The 22,984-nt window shown below is 48.2% G+C and overlaps 1 protein-coding gene and 1 non-coding gene across 2 annotated transcripts in view; one reads left to right on the top strand and one right to left on the bottom strand.

The window, feature by feature from the left end:
• CLASP1 (cytoplasmic linker associated protein 1) overlaps positions 1-22,984 on the bottom strand; it is a 268,149-nt gene that overhangs the window by 160,728 nt on the left and 84,437 nt on the right. The window contains exons 5-9 of the mRNA XM_061183060.1: positions 19,789-19,867; positions 18,250-18,353; positions 17,350-17,441; positions 15,238-15,313; positions 7,875-7,972 (exon numbers count right to left, since the gene is read on the bottom strand). Coding sequence (XP_061039043.1) covers positions 7,875-7,972; positions 15,238-15,313; positions 17,350-17,441; positions 18,250-18,353; positions 19,789-19,867 — 449 coding nt within the window. The remainder of the gene's footprint in view (positions 1-7,874; positions 7,973-15,237; positions 15,314-17,349; positions 17,442-18,249; positions 18,354-19,788; positions 19,868-22,984) is intronic.
• On the top strand, positions 20,417-20,542 carry LOC133079388 (U4atac minor spliceosomal RNA). The gene has a single exon (XR_009698180.1). It is a non-coding gene; the product is annotated as a U4atac minor spliceosomal RNA (small nuclear RNA).

The following is a 22,984-nucleotide window of genomic DNA, read 5'->3' as shown; positions in this document are numbered from 1 at the left end:
CTTCAAAGAACCGAAACCACAGAACACAGAAATTATGATCTGCGACCACAATAGGATAAAATTAGAAATGAATAATAAATAGAAATGGGAAAGTTACAAATAACGCAGGAATTTAACAAAACCGCCCTAATAACAAACAGGTCAAAGATGAAAATAAAAGGGAAATTAGATACTACTTTGAGATGAATGAAAATGAAAGTACAACATACCAAGTGAAATAAGTCAGACAGAGAAAGACAAATGCTGTATGATATCACTTATATGTGGAATCTAAAAAAAAAAAAAAAACACTAGTGAATATAACAAACAAACAAACAAACAGACTCACAGATATAGAGAACAAACTAGTGGTTACCAGTGGGAAGAGGAAAGGGAGAGGAGCAATATAGGGGCATTAAGAGGTACAAACTATTAGGTATAAAATAAGCTATAAAGATATATTGTACAACAAAGGAAATATAGCCAGTATTTTATAATAACTATAAATGGAGTATAACCTTTAAAAATTGTGAATCACTGTATTGTACACCTGTAAGTTATGTAACATTGTACATCAACTATACTTCAAAAAAAAGAAGCACAACATACCAAAACTTATGAAATGCAGCCAAATAAATGCCTATATTAAAACAAAGATCTCAAATCAATAACTTAACCTTCACCTTAAAAAACTGAGAGGAAAAGAAAAGCAAACCAAATCAAGCAAAAGGAAGGAAATAAGAAAGATTAGAGTAGAAATATATGAAATAGGGAAGAGAGAAACAATAGAGAAAATCAACAAACCAAAAGTCAGTTCTTTGATCAACGAATTTGAGAAACCTTTAGCTAGATAGATCAGAAGAAAGAAGACTCAAATTACTGAAATAAAAATATGAAAGAATGCACATTACCACTGTCCTTACAAAAATAAAAAGGATCACAAGAGAACACTATGAACAACAGTATGTGAAAAATTAGATAACTTAGATAAAATGGACAAATTCCTGGACAGACACAAACTACCAAAACTGACACAAGAAGAAACAAAATCTGAATAGACCTATAACAAGTAAAGAAATTGAATTCAGGAATCAAAAATGCATCCCTAAAGCAAAGCCTAGGCCCAAATGGCTTCACCTTTGGTGAATTCTAACAAATGTTTAAAAAAGAATTAGCACCAATCCTTCACAAACGCTTTCAAAATAGAGACGAGAATGGGAGAAACTGTGGGCGGGGGAGGCGAGAATAAGGGAACTCTCTTGTCCTTTCCAGTCAGTTTTTCTATAAAACGAAAACTGCTCTAAAAAATAAGTCTACTAATTAAAGAAATATATATATACCCCTAAAAAATAGAAGAGGAGGGAATGCTTTCTATGAGGCTAATATTGCAGTAACAACAAAACCAGAAAAGACATCATAATAAAAGTACAGACTGATACTCCTTACGAATCCAGCAGAAATAAAAAGAGTTGTACACCATAACCAAGTGGGATTTGTCCTAGGAATGCAGAGTTGGTTTAATGTCTGAAAATCAATTAATATAATACAACATATCAATAGAATAAAAAACAAAGTTACATAATCATCTCAGTAGATGCGGAAAAAGTATTTGACAAAATCCAACATCCTTTCATGATAAAAAACACTCAAGAAACTAGGAATAAAACTTTATCAACCTCATAAAGTCATAAAGAAAAAAACCCAAAGCTAACATTATAAAATATGGTGTGAGATTGAAAGCTTTTCTTCTAAGATCAGGAACAGGACAATGCTGTCCCCTCTCAGCACTTCTATTCAGCATCTTACTGGAAGTTCCAGCCAGGGCTTTTAGGCAAAACAAGAGGAATAAAAGGCACCTAGATTAGAAAGGAAGAAATAAACCCTCTCTACTGGCAGACGACATGTCTTGTATTTAAAAATCCCAAGAAGTCCACGGCAAAACCATTAGAACCAGGGAGTTCAGCAAGGTTGCAGGACTCAAGATCAATACAAAAAAATCAACTGTATTTCCCTATGTTAACAATGAACCATCTGAAATTGAAATTTAAAAATTCTGCTTACAATAGCACCAAAAGAAAGTACACAGGAATTAATTTAACAAAGGAAGTGTAAGACGTGTCCACTGGACACTACTAAGCAATTGCTGAAAGTAATGAAAGACTTTTAAAAATGGAAAGACATTCCACGTTCATGGACCGGAAGGCAATGTTGTTAAGATGGCAACACTCCCCAAACTCATTACAGATTCAGCTCCTACCAAAATCCCAGCTTCTTGGCAGAAATTGACAAATACATCATAAAATTCACATGGACACAAAAGGCACCCAGAACAGCCAAAACAACCTTTAAAAGAACAAACGTGATTTCAAAAGTTACTACAAAGTTAAATTAATCAAGACAGTGTGCTACCAGTAGAAGGACAGGCATACAGATCAATGGAATAGAACTGAGATTACAGAAAGAAATTTTTTTTTTGGCCACCCCGCGTGGCTTATGGGATTTTGTTCCCTGATCAGGTATCGAACCCGGGCTCTCTGAACCACTGGACCGCCAGGGAATTCCCAAGAAACCTTTATATTAGTGGTCAGCTGATTTTCAACAAAGGTCCCACAAAGACTCCATGAGGATCAAAAGCACGACGAGAAACTCATTAGGACGGTTATTCAACACAACACAACACAACACAACACAACAGGAGGTAACAACTGCAGACAGCAATGCGGAAAGGTGCAGCAGCTGCAGCACAGAATGGCGGTTCCTCAAAAAGCTCACACCCAAAAGGACTGAAAGCAGGGGATGGGACAGATATTTGTACACCCATTTTCACAGGAGCATTACTCACAGGGCAAAACTGTGAAGCTATAAATGGGAGAGAAAAATAAGAGAATCAGAAGACCAACTAGTCCAAGCGGTCATTATATTTTTAAAGAAACTTGCCCAGATCTAGACAGTATGAGGTTCCAGCCTGAAAGGCCCTCCAAGTGCACAACAAGAAATGAAAAGTGTCTCATATAAGACCCATCATCATAAAGCTTCAGACAAATGGTGAGGACAAAGAGAACCGAAGTTCTCGACATACGATAAAGAATCAGAATGACTGGGTTCTCACTAGGAACACTGAAAGCTGGGACACAAGCAGGGGAGCGGGGGCACGAACTTCAACATTCTGGAGGAAAAAAAGGACTTCCAACCTAGATCTCTAAACCCTGACAAACTATCAGTACCAAGATAGGATAAAAATATTCTCAGACTCAAAAAACTTTCCTTCTCCATATCTTTTATCAGAAAGCTACTGGAGGATACGCACCACTATGATGAGGGACAAAACCAAGAAAGACGTCGTCTCCAAGAAACAGCAGGTGCACCTGCAGAGAAAGGTGCAGTGCAGTCCCCGGAGGATGATAAAGTAAGCGGGAGGCAGTGGAGGCGGCTGCTGTGGACTGGGAGGGCGGGGTCAAGGAGACGTCCCCGACTCGGCAGTGGGTAGACAGCACTGGTGCAAGAGGAGCATGCAGACAACCACGCAGACGAAGGTAAGACACTAACCCAGGGAAACAGGGTGCACGGGGGGTGGGGAGCGACGGTAAAGTCATCAAAGTTCACCAAACATAAATAGGGAGCTGTGAACAGCATACACAGCCAGAGAATCAACTAAATGTTGTCCTAATCAAAATGAAAACATGACTACGTTTGGTGGATGAGGAGACGGTAAGTGCACCTGAGGGAGGGTAGGAGGAAAGAGAGCTGAAATTCACCCTCCGTAATGGGAAGTAAAATTCTTAGATTGACACAAAACTACGAAACAGCAGTGCATGCACAGTATTTAGAGGCAGAGCAACAGATACAACACAGTCAGTAAAAACAGTTGACGGTGTTTGCCTCTAAGGAAAAATGGCAGGAGAGATAAGGAACTGCCTTTTTCAATGTATCTTGTAAACCTAGTCAACTCTCTCTGTATGAATGACAGAAAATAAAATTTAAAAATGAGAGGGGGTATTACAGAGCACATTTCTCATCTGCTTTTGCCCTGGGTCCTCCCTATAACAACAAAGCTTTAGCAAGCAAATTAAAATTAAAAATAAGAAAGCCTCAATTCTCCCCTTAACAATACAATCATGAGATAATAATGGCTAGTGAATGTTTATACAATTTTTATGAACAAATATTATGAGAGCTATTCAAAACTGTAGGTTCACAAGAAGGAAAAGTTTAACAAATAGTTACAATGCATCCACTGACATGCTTCAGTTCTATCTTCAGTTCTATCTTAACCTATCATCAGATTTAAAGCTGCTGCTGTTTCAGGAGCTTGGTTCCCAGGTGATGGTTCCAGAATAAAGTTAATACCAGTGATCTTTTTACCAAAGCTTCGCAAACTAAAATACACCATATGGAATGGAAATATATTCTGGCACATACAGTGGGGTGACAGTGAGTGTGCACGCAGGCTGACAGCACCTGTCTGTGAAGGGAAGCCTTGGGTAGTGAGTGACAGGGCACCTACTGACGTTTTCCTTAGTTCCAAGCACACCTCACAAATATCCTACAGCGTATGGCCTTGTACAACGGACAGCTAGAAGTGAATCCTGTAGTACTTGTTTTCTGAACACATCACGTGTGTGAACTGTGAAAACAATACGTGTAAAACAACGGAAAAGGGCCAAATACTACGCTGATGAAGTTCGCAGCTCAGCTGTGCTGACACCCCACGGAGGGGAGACACCTCCTAAAATGAAGACTGGGCCGAACTTCTCCACTCCCTTCTCGGGAGGAACGTGACTTTAGCCAGCAGATGACATACTCCAATAACTACTGAACACATGGCCCCAAAGCATGATTCCAGCTCCTCCAAAGTGAAGCTGAGAACGTACGAGTCTCTTTTCCCAGCTGTGAAATGGGCAAAGAAAACTACTGCCAAAATCAGATCATTACTTATTCCCTAAGTCAGGTAGCTGACATTAGGAAGGCATTCTTTTTCATCACGTATTTCCTAGAGATTCAATTAATCTTCTTCTCAAATATAGCACTCACTCAATGAACAAACTCGGAAGAGGATAACATTTTTATTCCAGGACTATACACAAGTTTTTGAAAACATTAAGCAAATTCCACAATGTTTTGTTAGTGCTATGGAATCTTGCCAAGCTGAAGACTCTCCTATGCTCTCACACAGTAACAAAAAAACCCTGTAATGACGTAAAAGAAGTCTAGAATATTCAAGTATTCCAGTCAGCCACTTGGAGCCACACATAGCAGATACTGAATTTCCCAAACAACAGTAGGAGATCCTTTCCATGTCTTGTTCCATTTGGAGACGGTCCCTAACAAAATTAAGGTGGCGGCCGGAGCCTCTGGCCCTCACAGTGCGAGATCCCACGTAATTGTCTTGTCATAAATACAAAGAAACATGAAGTTTCCGATCCTTTCACTACAGTTTTTAAAGAACTAACAGCCTAGTTCTCCAAGTACTGTGTGTCTGCCAGATTTTTACAATAATGGCTGTAAAGATGTGGGTCCATTTCCCTAGGCTCACCCTCTCCTTTCGGTCCAGAATTTTTAGGAAGGATTTTAGCTAATATGAGATAATGGAAACTCTCATTCCTGTTCACAGAGGCTCTAACTCTTCTGTAGTTTCTTTTTAATATTTATTTAATATTTCCTTTTTAAAGGGGGTGGGGGGGTGACGGGGGGAAAGAAACCACATGACTGGGAATCTGGAAGAGAAGGTTCTAACCCCAGCTCTGGGCAGGACCTTACCTGAACCACTCTCCGTGGGGGGTCCCCAAGACCACCCCAGGTTTCATGATTCACTAGGAGGACTCAGCACAGAGCCACGCTCCCAGCTGTGAACATTACGGTAAAAGCGCACAAGGAAAATCAGCAAAAAGAAAGGACGTGTGGGGTGAGGTCCACAGAAACCCGAGCAAGCTTCCCACTAGAGTCACACGCTGAATTCCCCAGCCACAAGCTGTGACGCCGCAGATGGAACGCCGGCCACCGGGAGAGCTCATTGAGTCTGAATGCAGGGTTTACGGGCGCTGGTCACCCAGGCACTCCCGGCCTAAGGCTCCGCAATCGCCAGATCCCCGCGGGAAAGCAGGCGGGCAGCCATGCCCCGGCCGGGCTGCAGCAAGAGACCCCCCACCCCCGGCCCACTCTGTGGAAATGGTGGAAGCCCCCCACATCCAAGCCCCCGGCCACCCCCGCAAGCAGGCCTACGGAGCGAGCTGCCTCCTGTGCTCAGCTCTCTAGATCTCAGTTTCACCATGTCGCCTCCCCGCCGTCGGCTGCTAGAGCGACTGTCAGACACGACCCCCGAATCCCACGGGGAAGACGGGGCCGGTCACGGCCTAGGCTCACCGTGAGCTACTCAGCGTGGTGATGCCATGCGGGAGCAGGAGAGGGTCTCGCTGCCCAAGGCCTGCTTCCCCGACGATGCTGGTGACGTCATCACTAAATAGCCATCCCTGCACCCGCCGCTGCCCTCCTGCTCATCTGCACCCTCCAGTTTTCCCTAACAGCCCGGTCAGTACTTTCTAGTGCAGCTCCCTCCTAAGTGTTCTCACCATCTATTCAAAGACCAGAAGGTTGAGGTTCATGAAATACAGGAATTAAAAACCCCTGTTCTCACAGATTGCCTCTTGCAAAAAACACGTAAAGTCACTGTATTCTCATCTGCTGACTCTGTCCCCACTGAAAGGCTCTCGGTATAAACGGGTGGTCTCTGCCACACTTCCTGCCGACCCCTCCCCCAGGGCTCATGGATCACACTGTTTGCTAGCATGGACTATTTCCAGCACCATTATAAAGTCTTGTAGTGCTTAAAAAAAAAAAAAATTACAGGGGCCATGGTGAGAACAACACTGGGGTCAGATGTGACTCTCAACAAAGAAAGATGCCCGCCCCCCAGGTGCTCCAGGCACCCCGACTGCAGGGTAAGTTAAGTGGCCCACTTCCGTCGCACCTGGCTGAGGGGCATCACGGCAGATGGGGCTCCTGTATATTTCAACATTCCATCCCACATCGAGATGCCCAAGAGTCCGTAAGCTCTTTTGTGGAACGGGGTGGAGAAAACGAAGAACAGGACTTCAGTCTGAGCCCTGATTTCCTAGCTGGGGGATCTCTCCAGCCACTTCCTGCCGCCGGGCCTCTGCTGTCCCCGTGGACACAGTGACAGGCCCAGACAAGCCGCTCTGTGAGTCCCATCCAGGCCTAACTTCCCAGGATTTTCACATCACTTTCTCCCACAATGGAATTGGACGGGCAAAAGGCTTAGAATTCATTTGGTGTAAGATTTCTCCGTCGTAGGTAAAATCATAGATGAGTGATTTTTCATTATTTTTAAAATTTTGACTACGACAGAAACATCTGTGGACTCAAGTTGTCCTGGATGTGGTAAGACACTGATCTCCTTGCACTGGAGACTTGGACATTGAGACTGGCATTCCTGACCAGAAAGCTATCATTTCAAAGATGTTTTCCAGAATTATTACTTATATATTTCTATCCAGACTCATCCTGGAAAGGCTTCATTCAAACAAATATTTTCCAAGCCCCTGCTATACTAGGTGTCGTGTGTATACAAAATGTAGAACCGTATGAACCGAGAGAACGCTGAATCTTCCAACACCAAACACTTTTAAATATGCTTCTAAAATGGGTATGTGGCAGGGGACCTGGCTAGATGTCTGGGTGAGAAAGTCTTACTTTTGAGCAAGTGGAATGAAAGGGGGCCCCTGACACGTGATCTGGGTGAGATCTCCATCCACCGATCCTCTCACCATATATTCTTTCAGTAAAATTACCACAACAAAATAAGCAGTGCAAACGAAGACGTTAGCTGAGAAAGAGTACAGGGGGAAAGAGCAGAAGAAAGGAAAAAAGTCTGAACTCACCGGGACTGTGGCAATCCTTTCTTACTGAGATCTGCCCTCACACGTTCTCCTACATGTCTGTAAATTTCCACTAAGCTGTTTATTGCTGCATCTCGAACCTAGATGTAAAAGAAGAGATCTTACAGCTGCTCTGTGTCATTCCCCAGCACTTCCTGCTGCGGACACAACAGGCTATACAACACCCCAAGTTTATCACCCACTCACCAGCGCGATTCTAAACACAACCCCTCAGAGGCATGGGACTAGACACAGCTGTGTTTGACAGCTTTGACTCTGTGGGCACAGTTCCAAAGAGCAGGAAAAAATTCAGATCCCATCCCTATGTACCTGCTAAAGTCCACACCCCTTAGTTCTTTCCATCCTTTAAGACGATGTCTGGAAACCAGACCACCTCTCCAAAATAGAAAACACTACAAATAAATGAATTATTCTAAAAATAAAACACCATGTAAAGCATTCTGGATGTAGGTCAAATAAACAAATACTTAGGGAGCAACAAAAAAGGATGGTAGAGGCTACACGGAGACTGCGTTCAAGAAGCTCATAGTTCTAAAAGGGAGATGGGAAAAAAAGTCCATAAATTCTACATTTAACACAGGGCAGGATGTAATAAACGTTATACAAGAGTACAAAGAGCTCACATAGTTTAGGGAAGGGAGACAGCACACCAGAGGATACCAAGAAACAGTTTACGGAAGAGGAAGGAACCACTTAAAATGTATTTAGAAACACAGCATTTTACCAGGGAAAGATGGAACGAGACAGGCTCCAAACAAGGTAAGCAGCCTGCGCAGAGGCATGAAAGCAGAGAAGCAAGGCATACACTTGAGGAAGAGCAAGGCAGCGGTCTGGCCAAACACAGATAGGAAAAGAAAGGTTGCGATATGTAAGGCTCGAGAGACAGAATGGACTTAAAAAAAAAACAAAAAAAAAACAGAACAGGGAAATTTGAATATGGGCTGTGTGTGTACCAAACATTATAGTTGTATCAATGTTAAATTTCTTGGATATGAAAACGACATGTGATTACACAAAAATATCCCTGTTGTTAGCAGACACACACTGAAGTACCTAGGAGTAAAAAGATCGTGTGCTAGATACTTTCGAATGGTTCAAGAAAAAAGGTCTATTTCTCTGTGTGTGTGTGTGTGTGTGTGTGTGTACATATGTGTGTATACACGTTGAGATATAAGACAAACGTGACAAAAGTTAAATGGTAAATATGGGTGTTCACTATACTACCCTTTCCATTTTTCTATAGGTCTAAAATTTTGCCAATAGAAAGGTGGGAAGAAAAAAAGTTTTTAAATCCAATGGACTCAAGGCCAGCCTGTGGGGTGCCCAGGGGTGCCGAGGGGAGGAGAGCCGGCAAAGACAAGAGAGCAACCACGACTGCAGATTTGGTCTCAAGCAATGAAATCAAAGAAACAGAGAGGAAAGAAGCAGGGGTACAAACAGTTTACAGCTCTGAACACTGCCAAGTTACCCTTTGATTTAACAGCGGTATACGATAGGTAGTTTTGCTTACAATTTTCCCCCTTGTGATAGAAAAAGGCAAATTCTAGGTTCTTATTACCTCTCACCCAAAACCTGATGCTATGCACCAAACTGTGTGTGTGACCCACCCGCCCCCGAAACAATTCATATGTTGATGATGGCAGTTAGAGATAGGCCTGTAAAGAAGGTAGTTAAGGTTAAATGAGGTCGTAAGAGTGGGTCCTGATAATAATAGGAGGGGCGTCTTTATAAGAGAGACACCAGACAGCTCTACGTGTCTTCGAGCCAGGAAGAGAATCCTCAGTAGAGTGCGGCCACGCCGACACCCTGTTCCGGGATTGCCGGCCTCCAGAACCGCAAGGAACAAACTTCCGTGGTTTAAGCCTCCCAGTCTATGGTACTTTGTTACAGCAGCCTGAGCTGACTAACAGAGATTACCTGTTTATTTTGGAGAGGAAATAATTTCTGATGTTAGGAAACATTTCCATATTGAAACATGCACATCTTACAAAAGCAGTCAATGCCCTGTCTTGAGGATCAGTGACAAGTGCATTGCCGTTGCTTACTTTCTAGTGATGACGTCTGCTCAGAGCCAGAGCAGATCACACTGGGGACCCCCTTTAAAGAGCAATCGATACCCTGTCTGCTACTTACAAAGTCTGGGCTATGAAGAGTTTAAGGGATTTAGTGGAGAAATGACTAGCCTTCTAAGTGAAATAAGTCAGACAGAGAAAGACAAACACTGTAACATATCGCTTATATGTGGAATCCAAACAACACAACAAACTAGTGAATAAAACAAAAAAGAGCGAGACTCCCATATATAGAGAACAAAGTAGTGGTGCCAATGGGGAGAGGGAAGGGGGGAGGGGCAATATTGGGGTAGGAGAAATGGGGTTATTATGAGATTATATGAAATCATGTGTGAAACTTCTGAAATTGTAAAGCGCTATAGAATTTAAAGAATCTTTCATTCATTCATCCAATCAATTAATAAAATTACTAGCCTTAGAGTCAAAGTAGGCCTGAGGACTTACTTGGCCATTTAGAGGCTGCATAACTTTGGACAAAGCATTTAAACTCTTTCATTCATTCATTCATTCATTCACTTATACATCCTTATTGGAGTACAACTGCTTTACAATGTTGTGTTTTAAACTCTTTTAGTCTCCATTTTCTCCTTCGTAAATGGAAGGCTGCTTTGAGATTTAAAAAAATAATGGAAAGAAAAAAAATGGATTCAATTCAACAAATATTTGACTGCCTATTACGCGCCAAACTGGGGGCGCTACACGGTCCAGGCAGGTAACGTGATGCGTGGAGCAGGGTGGGTGCACGATGACCAATGGCCCCGGCCCGGGACCCGCTGGCGGGGGAAGGGGGATGCCAGCCTCGGGCAGGAGGCCGCCAGCATGTAGCCGTGGGGCACAGGTACAGCTCTGCCCCACCTTCACTCTTCTGCGGAAACTCAGAAATACGCACCTCCCAAATGTCAACTCACAAACCCAAACTCCACACGCGAAGTGAAGTCATCCTGCAGACACGTGTATGTGCACAGACACAGGCCAGCGGTTTGTGCCCCGTGTTTATATGCATAAAGCACTCAAACACAGTGGCCGGTGGGACCGGTATTATCTACATCTCCCAGACCAGCAACCTTAACCTTTAAATAGCTATTCCTCAGGCTTAGAAAGCTATAGGGCCAGACAGCATCTGAGGGTCTAAAGGACCCTTGATTCAAGAATCACAGAAGAACAGATTGTCTGCGGCACTACAAAGTATCGTAGCCCAGCTGAGAAGGGGCGTCCCCTCAAAGCAAGTTGGTTCAGGCTGAAGGGACCACGCAGCGCTCCCCTCCACAGGCCGCCACGGGAGCCCCACGCGCTTCCGCCCACCCGCAGGCTCGCCACGCAAAGGACCCCAAGAGCTCAGGCCACCAGGACAGCAAAAGACCAGGGCCCCGTACATTAAGCTCCACCTGCCGGGCCCCGGCCGAAGGCTTCAGAGAGCCTGAGGCCTTCAAATCTACGCCCTCACTCACAGGGCCACTGCTGACTGTGACACGAGGAGGGCGGAGCCTGGTGGGCTGGCCACCTGCCGGGGCCCACGGTCACCTCCCTGCACCACGCTACACCCCAACGTGGGCACCAGGAACGAGCTCCCTACACAGCGGAAACTCCAGGGGGAACTTCACCCTCAGGGACAGGGAGGGCACCCGGAAACCCCCTCGAGGCCAAAGCCACACTGTCCCCGCAGCCACCCGCCCACAGAGAGGATGTCCCAGGCCCGCCCATTCCTCAGGTGCCAGTCAAACCCTCTGCGGGGGCTTCCTTCCCCTGCCCCTACCCCCCTAAGCCCAGCCAGCCAGCCAGCCCAGGGCCAGCTGCGGAGAGCTCTGAGATCAGCGCCGGCCCCTCAGACACCCCAAGATGCTTCTAGACTCTGAAGATGCGGATCAAACTCCTCGGCAAAACAGACGGCAGGCAGCGGGGGAAGGCCCTGCGGAGGCGACCTCTGCCTGCCCTAGGCCAGCTGAGCAGCTATGAAGTCAGAGGTCTGCAGGCAGAACTGGAGTTCTCCTTATCTGACAAAGGGGCTCCCCATCGAGCAGGTGTCTCAGATGCCCCGGCCCCGTCCTCCCTGGCCCTGTTCTCGGCTCGGGAGATAAAGTCTCCAGAGCGTAAAGCCACCCCATAACCCTGGTCCCTTCCCTGACAGCGGGCTAACACCGCGGCACGGGATGCGGCTCTCACCACGAGACACGACAGGGAACCTAAGCAAAGCTTCCGGAAGACGGCTGTCCACTCTGCGGAAGAGGGTAAACGCAGGGACACTCAGGGGCATGTGCACGTGGACTGGGCACTTAGTGACACAGAGAATCAGGCACTCCTGAGGGACAGGAGGGGATAACGGTGTTAAGGTTATGTAGGGGGCTTGCGGGGGTGGAGAGCCCTTACCCTTTAGAGTATTCAAGAATTAAATGAACCAACGTCTAAGATTTCCTTCAAAATAATCTACATTTTGCTTCCAAACAATGGGGTGGGGGAGGGAAAAAGATGAAAGTAAACTGGCCTCGTCTGGTCAGCTGCTGAGGCCAGAGGACGAGCCCGAGGGGATGCTGTACGTCATTCTCTCCACTTCTACCTACGTTTGAACCTTTCAATCTAGAAAAGCTGAAAACAGGAGAGGCACATAGGAGCACCGGGCTTTCATCTGCCAGGCATGCGGGACACGCGTGCGGCTGGGCTGTACCACGCAGGGCCCATGAGCAGAGCTGCAGAGGACAAAGCCCGGGGGTGGGCAGCCCAGCAGAAGTGGAGCGGGACGCGCAGTCCTGGGGATGTCACTGAGCCGATAACAGGCCCGGGGGCCTCCCTACCTCGGGCCCCCCCTATACGCGGGATGATACATTTTCCCCACTGCTCTGGTGATTCTGAGTTGGATTTTGAGTTACTTTCAGCAGCCAAAAGCATCCTGAGCCACACAAAGCCTGGGCATGGGCGCCCGCTCCGAGAAGCTGAGTCACTCTGCATTCAGACCAGTATCAAAGGACTCACAGCCTCTGGGGCAGGACTGTTTGCAGGGCTCACCACACACACACACACACACACACACACACACACACACACTCACTCACTCACTCACCCCTGCAGAGGACTGAGAGCTGGATGGAAGCCGACCACAAGGTCGGGGGCCCAGTGCAGTGACGGCACCAGCAAAACACACAACTGTCCTCTCCGGCCTGAGGCATCCATGGCTAAGGGGGGAACACCGCTCAAGTAGCCATGGGGAGTCTACTCAGTCCTAAGGCCACTGGAAGGCAGTCCTGGGGCGATAAAGAGGAGACAGGGGTAGTCCTGACCCTCAGGGTTCAGAGACCAGCAGGAAAGACTGACGAGAAAATGAAAATAAAGTCAGGAGCACAAGCACACGTGACATACACACGCACCCCGGAAGGAGGGATGATTAAGTGAGCTATTTAGCATCAGAGGAGCGGGCGTGGAGCCCCCGGGTGCGGGGAGGTGAGGCCCGCGTGTCTGTGTCTGCACACACGCGCACACGTGCGGGTAAACGCTCCTAAGGACTCCTCGGATGCTCAGCGTGGGAAACTGGCCACAGGTGCTGCCACTTCGGGCTGCTGACAGCCGCCCACTGAGCCCGGCCTCGTTCACCCCGGCACGCTGCCTCTCCGAGGCAGGCGGGGATACTCACATCACCTGTCAGGCCAGTGTAGGCACCCGAGTGAGGAACAAAGAGCCTCGACCAGCCCAGCTGGCTCTCCTGCTCTACCGAAGGGGCCACGTGGCAGCAGTGACAGCCTCAAGGAGTGACCCCCATAAAGGACTTTTTTCCACAGAAAACAAAGTGGAGACAAGACGTTAAGGGGGCAAAAAGGCAAAGTAGTCCATCTGGTAATTCAGAATCTTTTTTAAAAGTAGCTTCAGTTAGGGACTCCCCTGGCGGCCCAGTGGTTAAGATTCCACGCTTCCAATGCAGGGGGTGCAGGTTCGGTCCCCGGTCCGGGAACTAAGAGCCTGCATGCCGCAGCGTAGCCAAAAATTTAAAAAATACAAAGTAGCTTCAGTTATTTTTAAATTGATGCTGAACATAAAGTATGATCCAGGAAATAAAAATATCTAAAACTCAAATTTCCAACGTCAGATATTTTCAGTGAAGGCTGGATAGAGGATGCACGGAAAGAAGAAAGTGGGTGCAGGTGAGGGAGACCAGGGACACAGCCCGGCAGCGAGCGAGAGAGCGGGAGGAGCGGCCGGCGACGGGAAGGGGAGCACAGCAGAGCACCAAAGAGGGAGCGGGAAACACAACCGGAATCAAGGGCAGAGATGAGGAGGGAGAAAGGATGAGAGAACGGGAGGCTCTGCGACCCCAGGGCCCTCGGAGCGGAGCTGGGGACGGTGGAGGGAGAGCAGAGTCGTCTACGGAGGGCACTTTAGCCATCGCCAGTCAAGACTGACAGTGAGATGCTGTCCACCACGCACCGTCCACCCCTGAACACTGCGCGGGGAGGGGGGCCGCCAACCCTCCAGGCATCCACAGATCTGCCGGATCCAGACCACTAGGGGTCACGCGGTCCCGCGGTGTTTCCTACTGAACATCCACCTACCGGTGCACCTGCGCACTCCGATCCCATGCCGTTCACCGGGCAGGTGTATGTTTCTTTTCTAAGTTACTGTTCCTACTTTCAGCCCCTTATCTAACCAGGTGTGTGAGCCAACGTGACAGACAGGGCTCTGGGTGATAACCAGAACTGACCTGGGAGGGAACTGGCACTTCCGGGGCCCGGGCTGCCTGCTCACTGCTCACCAAAGGCCCACCCACCCACCCCGACACCAGGGAAGTGGTGCTTTGACGTTTTTGGGTTTTGTTTTACTTTACATAAAATAACATGCACAGGTCAGTCTGAGGTGTTTCCACAGTTATATACACCAATGTGACCACCGCCCAGAACAAAACGTGGGCCCTCTCTGTCACCTCCGAGAGGCCCCCGCAGGCCCTGTCCAGCCCACCTCTCCCACCCCAGAAGCGGGCCGCTGCTCCGCCATCAGCGTCGCTCCCTCCCCACGCCCACCCTCTAGCTGCAGAGATGGTGACCAGAGTGACCTTCTCTTGGAGGCTGGTCTGATGACATCACTTTACAGGCTAGTGAGGGCCCATCCCAAGGTGGAGAGGAGGGCAAAGCGGGCCCACATCCACCAAAGCCGCTGATAAATGCTACTGGGCACTAACGCGCATCAGCTCAGCCAATACCCGGAGCTCCAGAGAGAGAAATAAAGTCCCAGCCAGAACCGAAATGCACCCCCACTGTCTGCACCAATGATTTCTCTTTCTCACTAAATACACTCACCTGGCTGTTTGGATCTCCGAGCAGGTTACATATATGTGGCACGATCTTGCTTAGTGTTAAGGTATGTGCTCCAGAGCTGAAAACAAAAGCAGTGCTTTACTGTTGGTGGGAAGACAGGAAAGCACGCTGCCTCTCCGCCCTCTCACCCCTTCCTTCCCTCCCTCCCGGGGCCCATCGCCACCTCCCACCAAGGCTCGCCCCTTACCCTTCCCCCTCTGCTTCTAAACTAAACGCACACCCGCACGGCCCCTCCGCACAGAGTTCTAAACCGTGAGTGCCTCTCAGGACAAGCCCCCACCTCCGCCGCCCCGCTGGGGTCCCTCCACCTGGCCCAGCCCTTCGCTGGCAGGCCGCGGCCGCAGCCTCGCCCACGTGGGGTCCTGCCGTCTTGACGCTGCCATGCATCCAGCGGTGGTCCCTACTCTGGCCAACTCAGTGCGCTCAGCCACCCGGCAGGCTCCCGGGGTCCTCCCCTAATCTCCCTGCTGTGCGGCTCTCTGCCACACCAGACGTTCAGTTAATAACCGCTTGAAGACAGACTGCGATAAACGGCTGAGAGGACGCCAGCTGAACGCTGCCCTGCTGGAGGACAGCTCAGCCATCTCCAGCTGTTCACCTCCATAAACTAAACGCTGTCACAGACACCCTCTGTCAACAAGACTCTCCCTGATTCCTCCCTGAGTACTCTCTTAGGACAAATTCTTAGAAGCGGAACTACAGTAAGCAAAGGCTAGAGACATTTTCTAAAAGCTTCAGAGACCAGGGACTTCCCTGGCAGTCCAGTGGTTAAGACTCCGTGCTTCCACTGCAGGCGGCACAGGGTTCGATCCCTGGTTGGGGAACTAAGATGCTGCATGCCATGTGGTGCAGCCAAAAAAAAAATAAAAAAAATAAAAAATAAAAAAAAAAAAGCTTCAGAGACCGAATTTAATGGTCCCGAAAAGTCTAGCACATTAAGAGAGGAAAACTTGTAAGGTAATATAAACGTTACAATCTCCATTTTGTTTTTAAAAATAATAAAACTCTAAAAGCTGGAACAAAATGCTACATGTTAACAGTGATTATCTGAGGGTGGCAGAATTATAGACAATAATCATTTTCTTCTTTATGTAAATTTTCTGTGACATACACAGTATTACTTTCGTAATCAGAAAAGGTGATTTGTAATTTTTAATTTTAAAAAAGGCTCTCCTACAAATAAGCACTTAAAAAAATGTTCAACATCAACAGTCATTAGGGAAACACAAATTAAAACTGCAATGACACAGCACTACACGCATATCAAAATGGTTAAAATTAAAGACAGTGGTAACATTCAATGCTAGCGAGGAAATGAAGAAACTGAATCATTCATACACTGCTGGTGGGAATGCAAAATGATACAGACAACTCTGGAAAATAGTTTGGCAGTTTCTCTTAAAAGTAAAGATGAATTTACCAAATGACCCAGCAATTGTACTATTGGGCACTGACCCAAGAGAAATGAAAACTTCTGTTCATGCAGAAACTGGTACATGTGTGTTCACAACAGCATTATTTGAAATAACCAAAATCTGGAAATATTCAAATGTCCTTCAACGGGTGAATGGTTAAACACACTATGATATGTCTATACCAGGGAATTCTACTCATCAATAAAAAGGAACAAACTACTGTTCAGGCAACAAGATGTATGCAATCTCAAGGGAATTATGCTGGGGTGGGGGGGGGAAGGTCGATCTCAAATGGTCACATTCTGTGTGATTCCATTCATAAAATAATAAAATCGCAGAGCTGAAGAGCACATGAGTGGCAGCATGGGGGCGCCTGGGGCGAGGTACGGGTCTGCAGCTTGAACATGGCAGTGAGTTACCCAGAGCTGCACCCGTGACAGAGCTGCGCACACACGACACGTGTGTGTCCTGGAAGAACCTGAACTAGCTCTGTGGATCGTATCTACACCAACTTCCTGGTCTGGACCCTGCACTACAGACACGCAAGGCGACAGGTGGGTGCGCGGCACCTCCCAAGACGTTTCCCTACAACTTCCTGTAGATTCGTGATGATTTCAGAATTAACAGTTACAGGTGCAAAAGCTCAGCCGAGGACACCCTGAGGCCCCACCAGACTTACGCGTTGAGTGTGGCGACCAGGCAGAGACACGTGCCTTCCCGGGTGCGGAAGTTCTTGTGCTTGAAGCCTCCCAGCATCCGGTCCCACACGTACTGCAGGCGCAGAGGACGGGGGGGAGAGGAGAGAGGGCAGCTTCTGCAGCCCCGTCCAACGCGGGGCCCACGGGGGTCGGGGGGGGGGACACGTCGCAACAGGTACCAAAGCCCTCCCCACCTCCACCAGCTCATTTAACGCTCTCGAGAGCTTGCTGGAAAATGGTAACTTATGCTCGTATGTCAGGTTAAAAATGGTCAAAACACATTCCTTTATACAACTGCGTTTAATTCTCCCGACAACCCTGAAAGGGAGGTGAAATTGTCCCCATTTTATGGGTGAGGAAAATGAGGCCCAAGGTCACATACTCACACTGCTCTCTCAGCTTGAACAGCTGTGCCCACCCCATCCACAAGCCAAACACCTGCTCAGCTTTTCAGGCCCATGCAGGCTTTACCTTTCCTGGGAAGGCTTTTCCTGACACCTCCCCGCCCTGCCCCACCCCCCAACAATGGACAGCTGGACCCCTGTCTGTCCGTCCCAGCAGCCCCAGCTCACCAGCAGACAGGGACCAGGGTTGCAGCCAGGCCTCTGAGTGCCCCGACACCACAGCTGCATCTTTTCAGAGACGCGCAGAGTCGGTTATGTAAATGAGCTCGACTCTAATGGATCAAACCAAGCACTGGATACCCATGTTAAGTCCACTAACTTATTCAAAGGTATACCTTCTGCAGTTTATTGTTTAAATATCCCATGCGGGGAAGAGGGGCCAGATGAAACGCCAAGAAAATTTTCCTCTGAAACCCACTGGCGCTCTGCGGGAACACCCGAGCCCGCAGGCCCAGACCCCGCCCTGCCCCGCCTCACCTGGGGGTTAGCAGCCTGATCCATGATCTTCAGCAGCAGGGCCTGGTCTTGCTCCCTCACAGAGTCTTTAGCATCGCCCAGTCTGTCTATTAAACTTGGCAGCACTGGAAATTAAAATGCAAATTGATCAAATGAAAACCTAGTCTGGTGGCCTGTGGTCACCAACTGTGGATATTCCAATTAACAAGGTATTTCAAAATCCTGGCCTAAATGATGCACATCACTCTAAACCCACCAACCCCTATAACTCTATTCTTCCTGCTCAAATCCATCCACGGGAGCTACTAGGCGAATCTACAAAAATCCTTTGCATGGACACACTGTTTGTCTTCTTCCTTACCCCACCTTCCTCTAGGCAGCTCCCAGCATGTTTTTAAGCTGCTGAAATGCTATTAACATGGATGTCGATGGAAGACCTTGGCAGGAAAGAGTCAACACAAAAGGAAATCCAGGTTAGACAGAGGGGCTCCAGCGCATCTGCTGGGGGGGGGAGGGGGTAGTGGGGAGGAGAGCGGGGGAGGAACAGGCATTATGGCTCAATCTGTTTTTACTTTTACATCACATCCACCCATGCTCATCAGACAGAATGCAGCTCTCCGCCCTTCCTCCGCATGGCTGGGGGCGGGCCATCGCTGCTGCTCCAAGGGCACCTGAGTATCAGAGGTCAATTTTCTTTGCTTCTTCTGAAAGTCTATACACATTTCTTTTACAAGAGATAGCCCCGAACAATCAGCTAATTTAGGGGGAAGTGGAACGCTACTAAAACATCAAATTCCTAAGAGGGATTTTTTATTTGCAGATAGGCGGTTTGTACCGGAGTGGGAAGAGCTCGTGACTTTATCTAAAGGTGCACACTGACCAGACGGTTAGCAGAAGAACAAATACACGTGTACCAATCGAAACCGAGAAATTCTACAAGGAAATGCCTGCACAAACAGAGACGCTTAGTGTTTGTATTGTCATCATCAAAGCCCAGAAGTCGGGAATTAAATCATCTCTTAATCTACGGAACGTGGGGTTATTTTTATTTCATTTTTCTGACTTTCTGTTCTCCCTTCAAAATAAGAGTGATCATTTACCACACACTTGAAATGACATTTACAACCAAAGTGAAAACAGTCATAGCAACAATAATCTGTTAACAATACAGCTGCATCGGATCTGCAGGACTCTCAAAGAGAGAAAGCGATGCCTCTCAAAGGGAAGGGTCAGGGACAAGGAGGGCTTGGTTGGCACCACAGCCTAGTGGCTAATTGGAAGAAACCAAAGTAATAGTTGGTACTAGCACAGGGAGGTGGAAAAAGCCAGCAGAAAGGTATGGGGGTGGGGTGCCAGCAGGTGTGCGGAGGTGGCAGATCAGGCCACGCCCAGGAGGGGGGCGAGGGCAGCGGGGCAGCCGTGGCATCTAAAGATGCAGGAGGAGGTGGGGGCGGGCTGGGGGGCGGGGGACTAGAGGGTAAGGGTGTAAGGCGGGTACAGCCAAGTGAAGCTTTGGCGAGACCCAGCGAAGGCCGGGGGCTGGAGGAGGAGAGAGCTCACCTGTGCCGATCTGTGCCTTGAACCGATCCTGCAGCCGGGTGACCAGCGAGGACAGGATGTCCATGCCCAGGAGAACCACCTGCAACGGCAAACAGCGGGCCCCCGTCAGCGGCCGGCGGGGGGCGCGGCGCCCTCGCCCGCCGGCTCCCGGGGCGCCTCCGCATCTCTGGCTCAGACGCCGCCCGGGAGCCGGAGCGTGCGCCGACCCGCAGGGTTAAGCCGGGTGTCAGGAGGCCGCTTGCCGGAAAGGGCTGTTTACAGCGCTAACACGAAATAGTCGGTGGCGAGACACGAATCAAACCCCACCGCCTCGGCCTGAGTCCCGGGCGCCCCCCCTCGAGAGTGGGAGAGCGCGCTGCGGCCCCGCCCTCTGCAGGCCCCGCCCCGGCGGAGAGCACATATGCATATCAGCTCGCAGCTGGCGCGTGGCCTTCTGGGTAACACTGAGCGGCCCCTTTGCGACCTTCCGAAGCCTCCGAAAACGAGGAGTTGGTGGTGAGCTTCGGAAGCCGAGATCAGCAGAGGTGCGCCGGCTGCCGGGCGGCTGCGGCGGAATGCGCGGGTTAGTCGCCACAAGCCTACCCGGTGTTGGCGCCTGCTGCTTGGGGCGCGGGCGGCAACGGCGCTAACCATCCTTTTCTTGGGGTTGCGTTACTGTCCGAGGAGCGTATAGCGAGGGCAGTACTGCTAACGCCTATGCAACACACTCGCACCAAGTAAAGCTCTGCTTTACCTCGGTGCAATTTTTGGAAAAAAGAATTTTCTCTTTTCCACGATATGAACAATCAAAAGCAGTTTTCTCCAGCAGCATAAATATAATTATGAAATAACTTTTTGTTACAAGAGGGCGCTAACAACTTCAAAAGAGCTTAGATTTCTTTGTTTCTTTTCTCGGCGGGCCCTACAAACTTTGTTACTATTTGCCAGCAGGCAGCGCTTCTGCGCTGTGTAAGCTTGTAAGAGCTACTCTAAAGTTACTGAATACTACTTCAGGTAATAATCATCGTGAGTCCTTGCAATTCCCTGCTCCTGCGTTTTGCTACCGGTAAAAGGGAAAATTTTAAGTTTTGCTAGTCAGCTTCAAGTCCACTGCTTCAAAACAAAGTAATCAAAATTTGCCCACTAGTCACCACAGTACATGCACTGTCCTTGCAAGGGATTGGCAACGTGAAAATGTTTAAACGCAGGTCTTAATGTTTTTTTTATAGAAAGAGCTGTTTGATAGGTTTGTGTCTGTAATGATACGGTGGAAAACACTTTAAAATAATGACTTATGAGCTACAGACGACTAGGTATCAGGCTTTAACTTCCTTCCAAAGAATACAACATAGAAGTAGAGGGGGATAATTAACCGTAGGATGAGAAAAGCCTCAAAAATGGTATCTCAACCAGATGAGCAAGGTCAACATCAACAACCATAAATCACGTTGGAAGTACGTATGCTTCATATGTGATTAAAAGGTCTGTGATCGTTTGCTTAAAAACACACAAACCACATCAGATCCCAATAGACAAGACATCCTACAAGATACCTAATCAGTACACTTAAAAACAATCCAAGTCGTCAAAGACAAGGGAAGCCAAATCGTCACAACCAGAAGGAGCCTAGGAGCCACAGTAATTAATTGGAGAGTCACATCCTGAGTGGGATCCTGGGATCGATAAGCATGTCAGATAAAACTTACTTAAGACCTGAACAAACTACAGACATTAGTTAACAATAATCTACCAGTATTTCTTTATTGAGTTTAAGAAATACACCGCACCAGTGTTAGAGGTTAATGATATATGATGGGATTTTTCTGTCAATCCAAAACTGTTCTAAAAATTTAAGTTTATTTTACAAAAAGAGCAGCCTCTCAATTATTTGGAACTGGCTTTTTCCTGATGAAATCCTAAGCCTCTCTCTGGATGCACTACTGCTTGGAGGTGGGAGTGTTCCTCGTGGCAGAACTATTAATACCTGCCTTCAGTATCATTCCTCAAGCCTGAGCTGCAAGAGGACTATGGCCTTTGCAGATATGCCAGCCCATGTCGGTTTAGCTACCCGTGGAATTTGGGGGAAACAGACTTCAAAGCTTTTCCAGGATGAAGGTTTGCTAGCAGGTCCAACCAGGGCAGCCCTGGCTAAATCCTAGACAGCAACGTTCCCCTCAAGTCCCACCCAGAGACACGGGGGAGTCCCGAGACTGTCCGGGCAGACGAGGCTGACTGATGCAGCCGAGCTCCAGAGAACTAGGCGCGGGAGAGGCTGGCGCACAGTCCAGGCCCCCTTCCAGCAGCATCAACCACCGCACACACTTGTCCAGTTCTCCCTTAGCCACAGCCCCGGTGGGGCAGGAAAGGAATCGCTACCGCGCATGTTTATCTTCACAGCTCAGGCCCTTCTATGTTTCCCTAGTGAAGAGAGGGATAAATCAATAAAGTCATTGCCCAGAAGACCACTCTAATTAGGAGGTGTGAAGCCTCTCTGTGCCTCAGTTTTCTGACCTGTTAAATGGGGGAAACAGTAACAGCTACCTCCTAGGTCACTGTGTATATACGTGAAGTGCTTGAAATAGTGCTTGGTGCAGGGAAAGGGCCAGACCACTCACCTGCTGGCTGTTAGCACCAGAGCACTGTCACTGCCCCTGCCAGAGGACATAGGTACTCACTCAGGTCAGGGGAGGCCACGCCTATGAATCCTGGGGAAAGGGACTGGGCTGGCTTCCCAGAGGAGGCTTCCCAGAAGGGGTTTCACTGCACGAGGCTAAGAAGCTTTGAAGACCTAGCCTCACACCAAAGGAAGAGAAGACCTCCCAGCAGAGAGAAGAGCACATGGGGTGGGAGAAGGGGAACAGGTGTGGGAGAGGGGCAAGGGAGGAAGCTCTGGAAGGGCCTCAGCTAGGTCTTGAACACAGTGGGGGAGCCACCGAAGAGCTGGAACCTAAAGCGGGAGTGACAGGGCCCTGTGCCCACCATGGGGAAGATGGCCAGGAGAGAGGGGACAGAGGCAGAGAGACGGTCAGGCTCACACCACCCACTCTGCCCGTAGTTTTCACTAGGCCGTCAACTCTGCGTGACCCTTGAGCACCTCCTCCAATATTCTATTTAATTTTCTGAGTTTACGCTTGTGTCCCCAGCTAAACTCCCTGAATGTACGGTATACCATGCCTTGTATTTCCTCGAAATTTCTGTAACATATAGCACAATACCG

This window comes from Eubalaena glacialis, chromosome 1 (genome assembly GCF_028564815.1).
Source record: "Eubalaena glacialis isolate mEubGla1 chromosome 1, mEubGla1.1.hap2.+ XY, whole genome shotgun sequence".
Lineage (NCBI taxonomy): Eukaryota > Metazoa > Chordata > Mammalia > Artiodactyla > Balaenidae > Eubalaena > Eubalaena glacialis.
The sequence above is the reverse complement of the archived record's forward strand: the minus strand, read 5'-3'. Positions and strand labels throughout refer to the sequence as shown.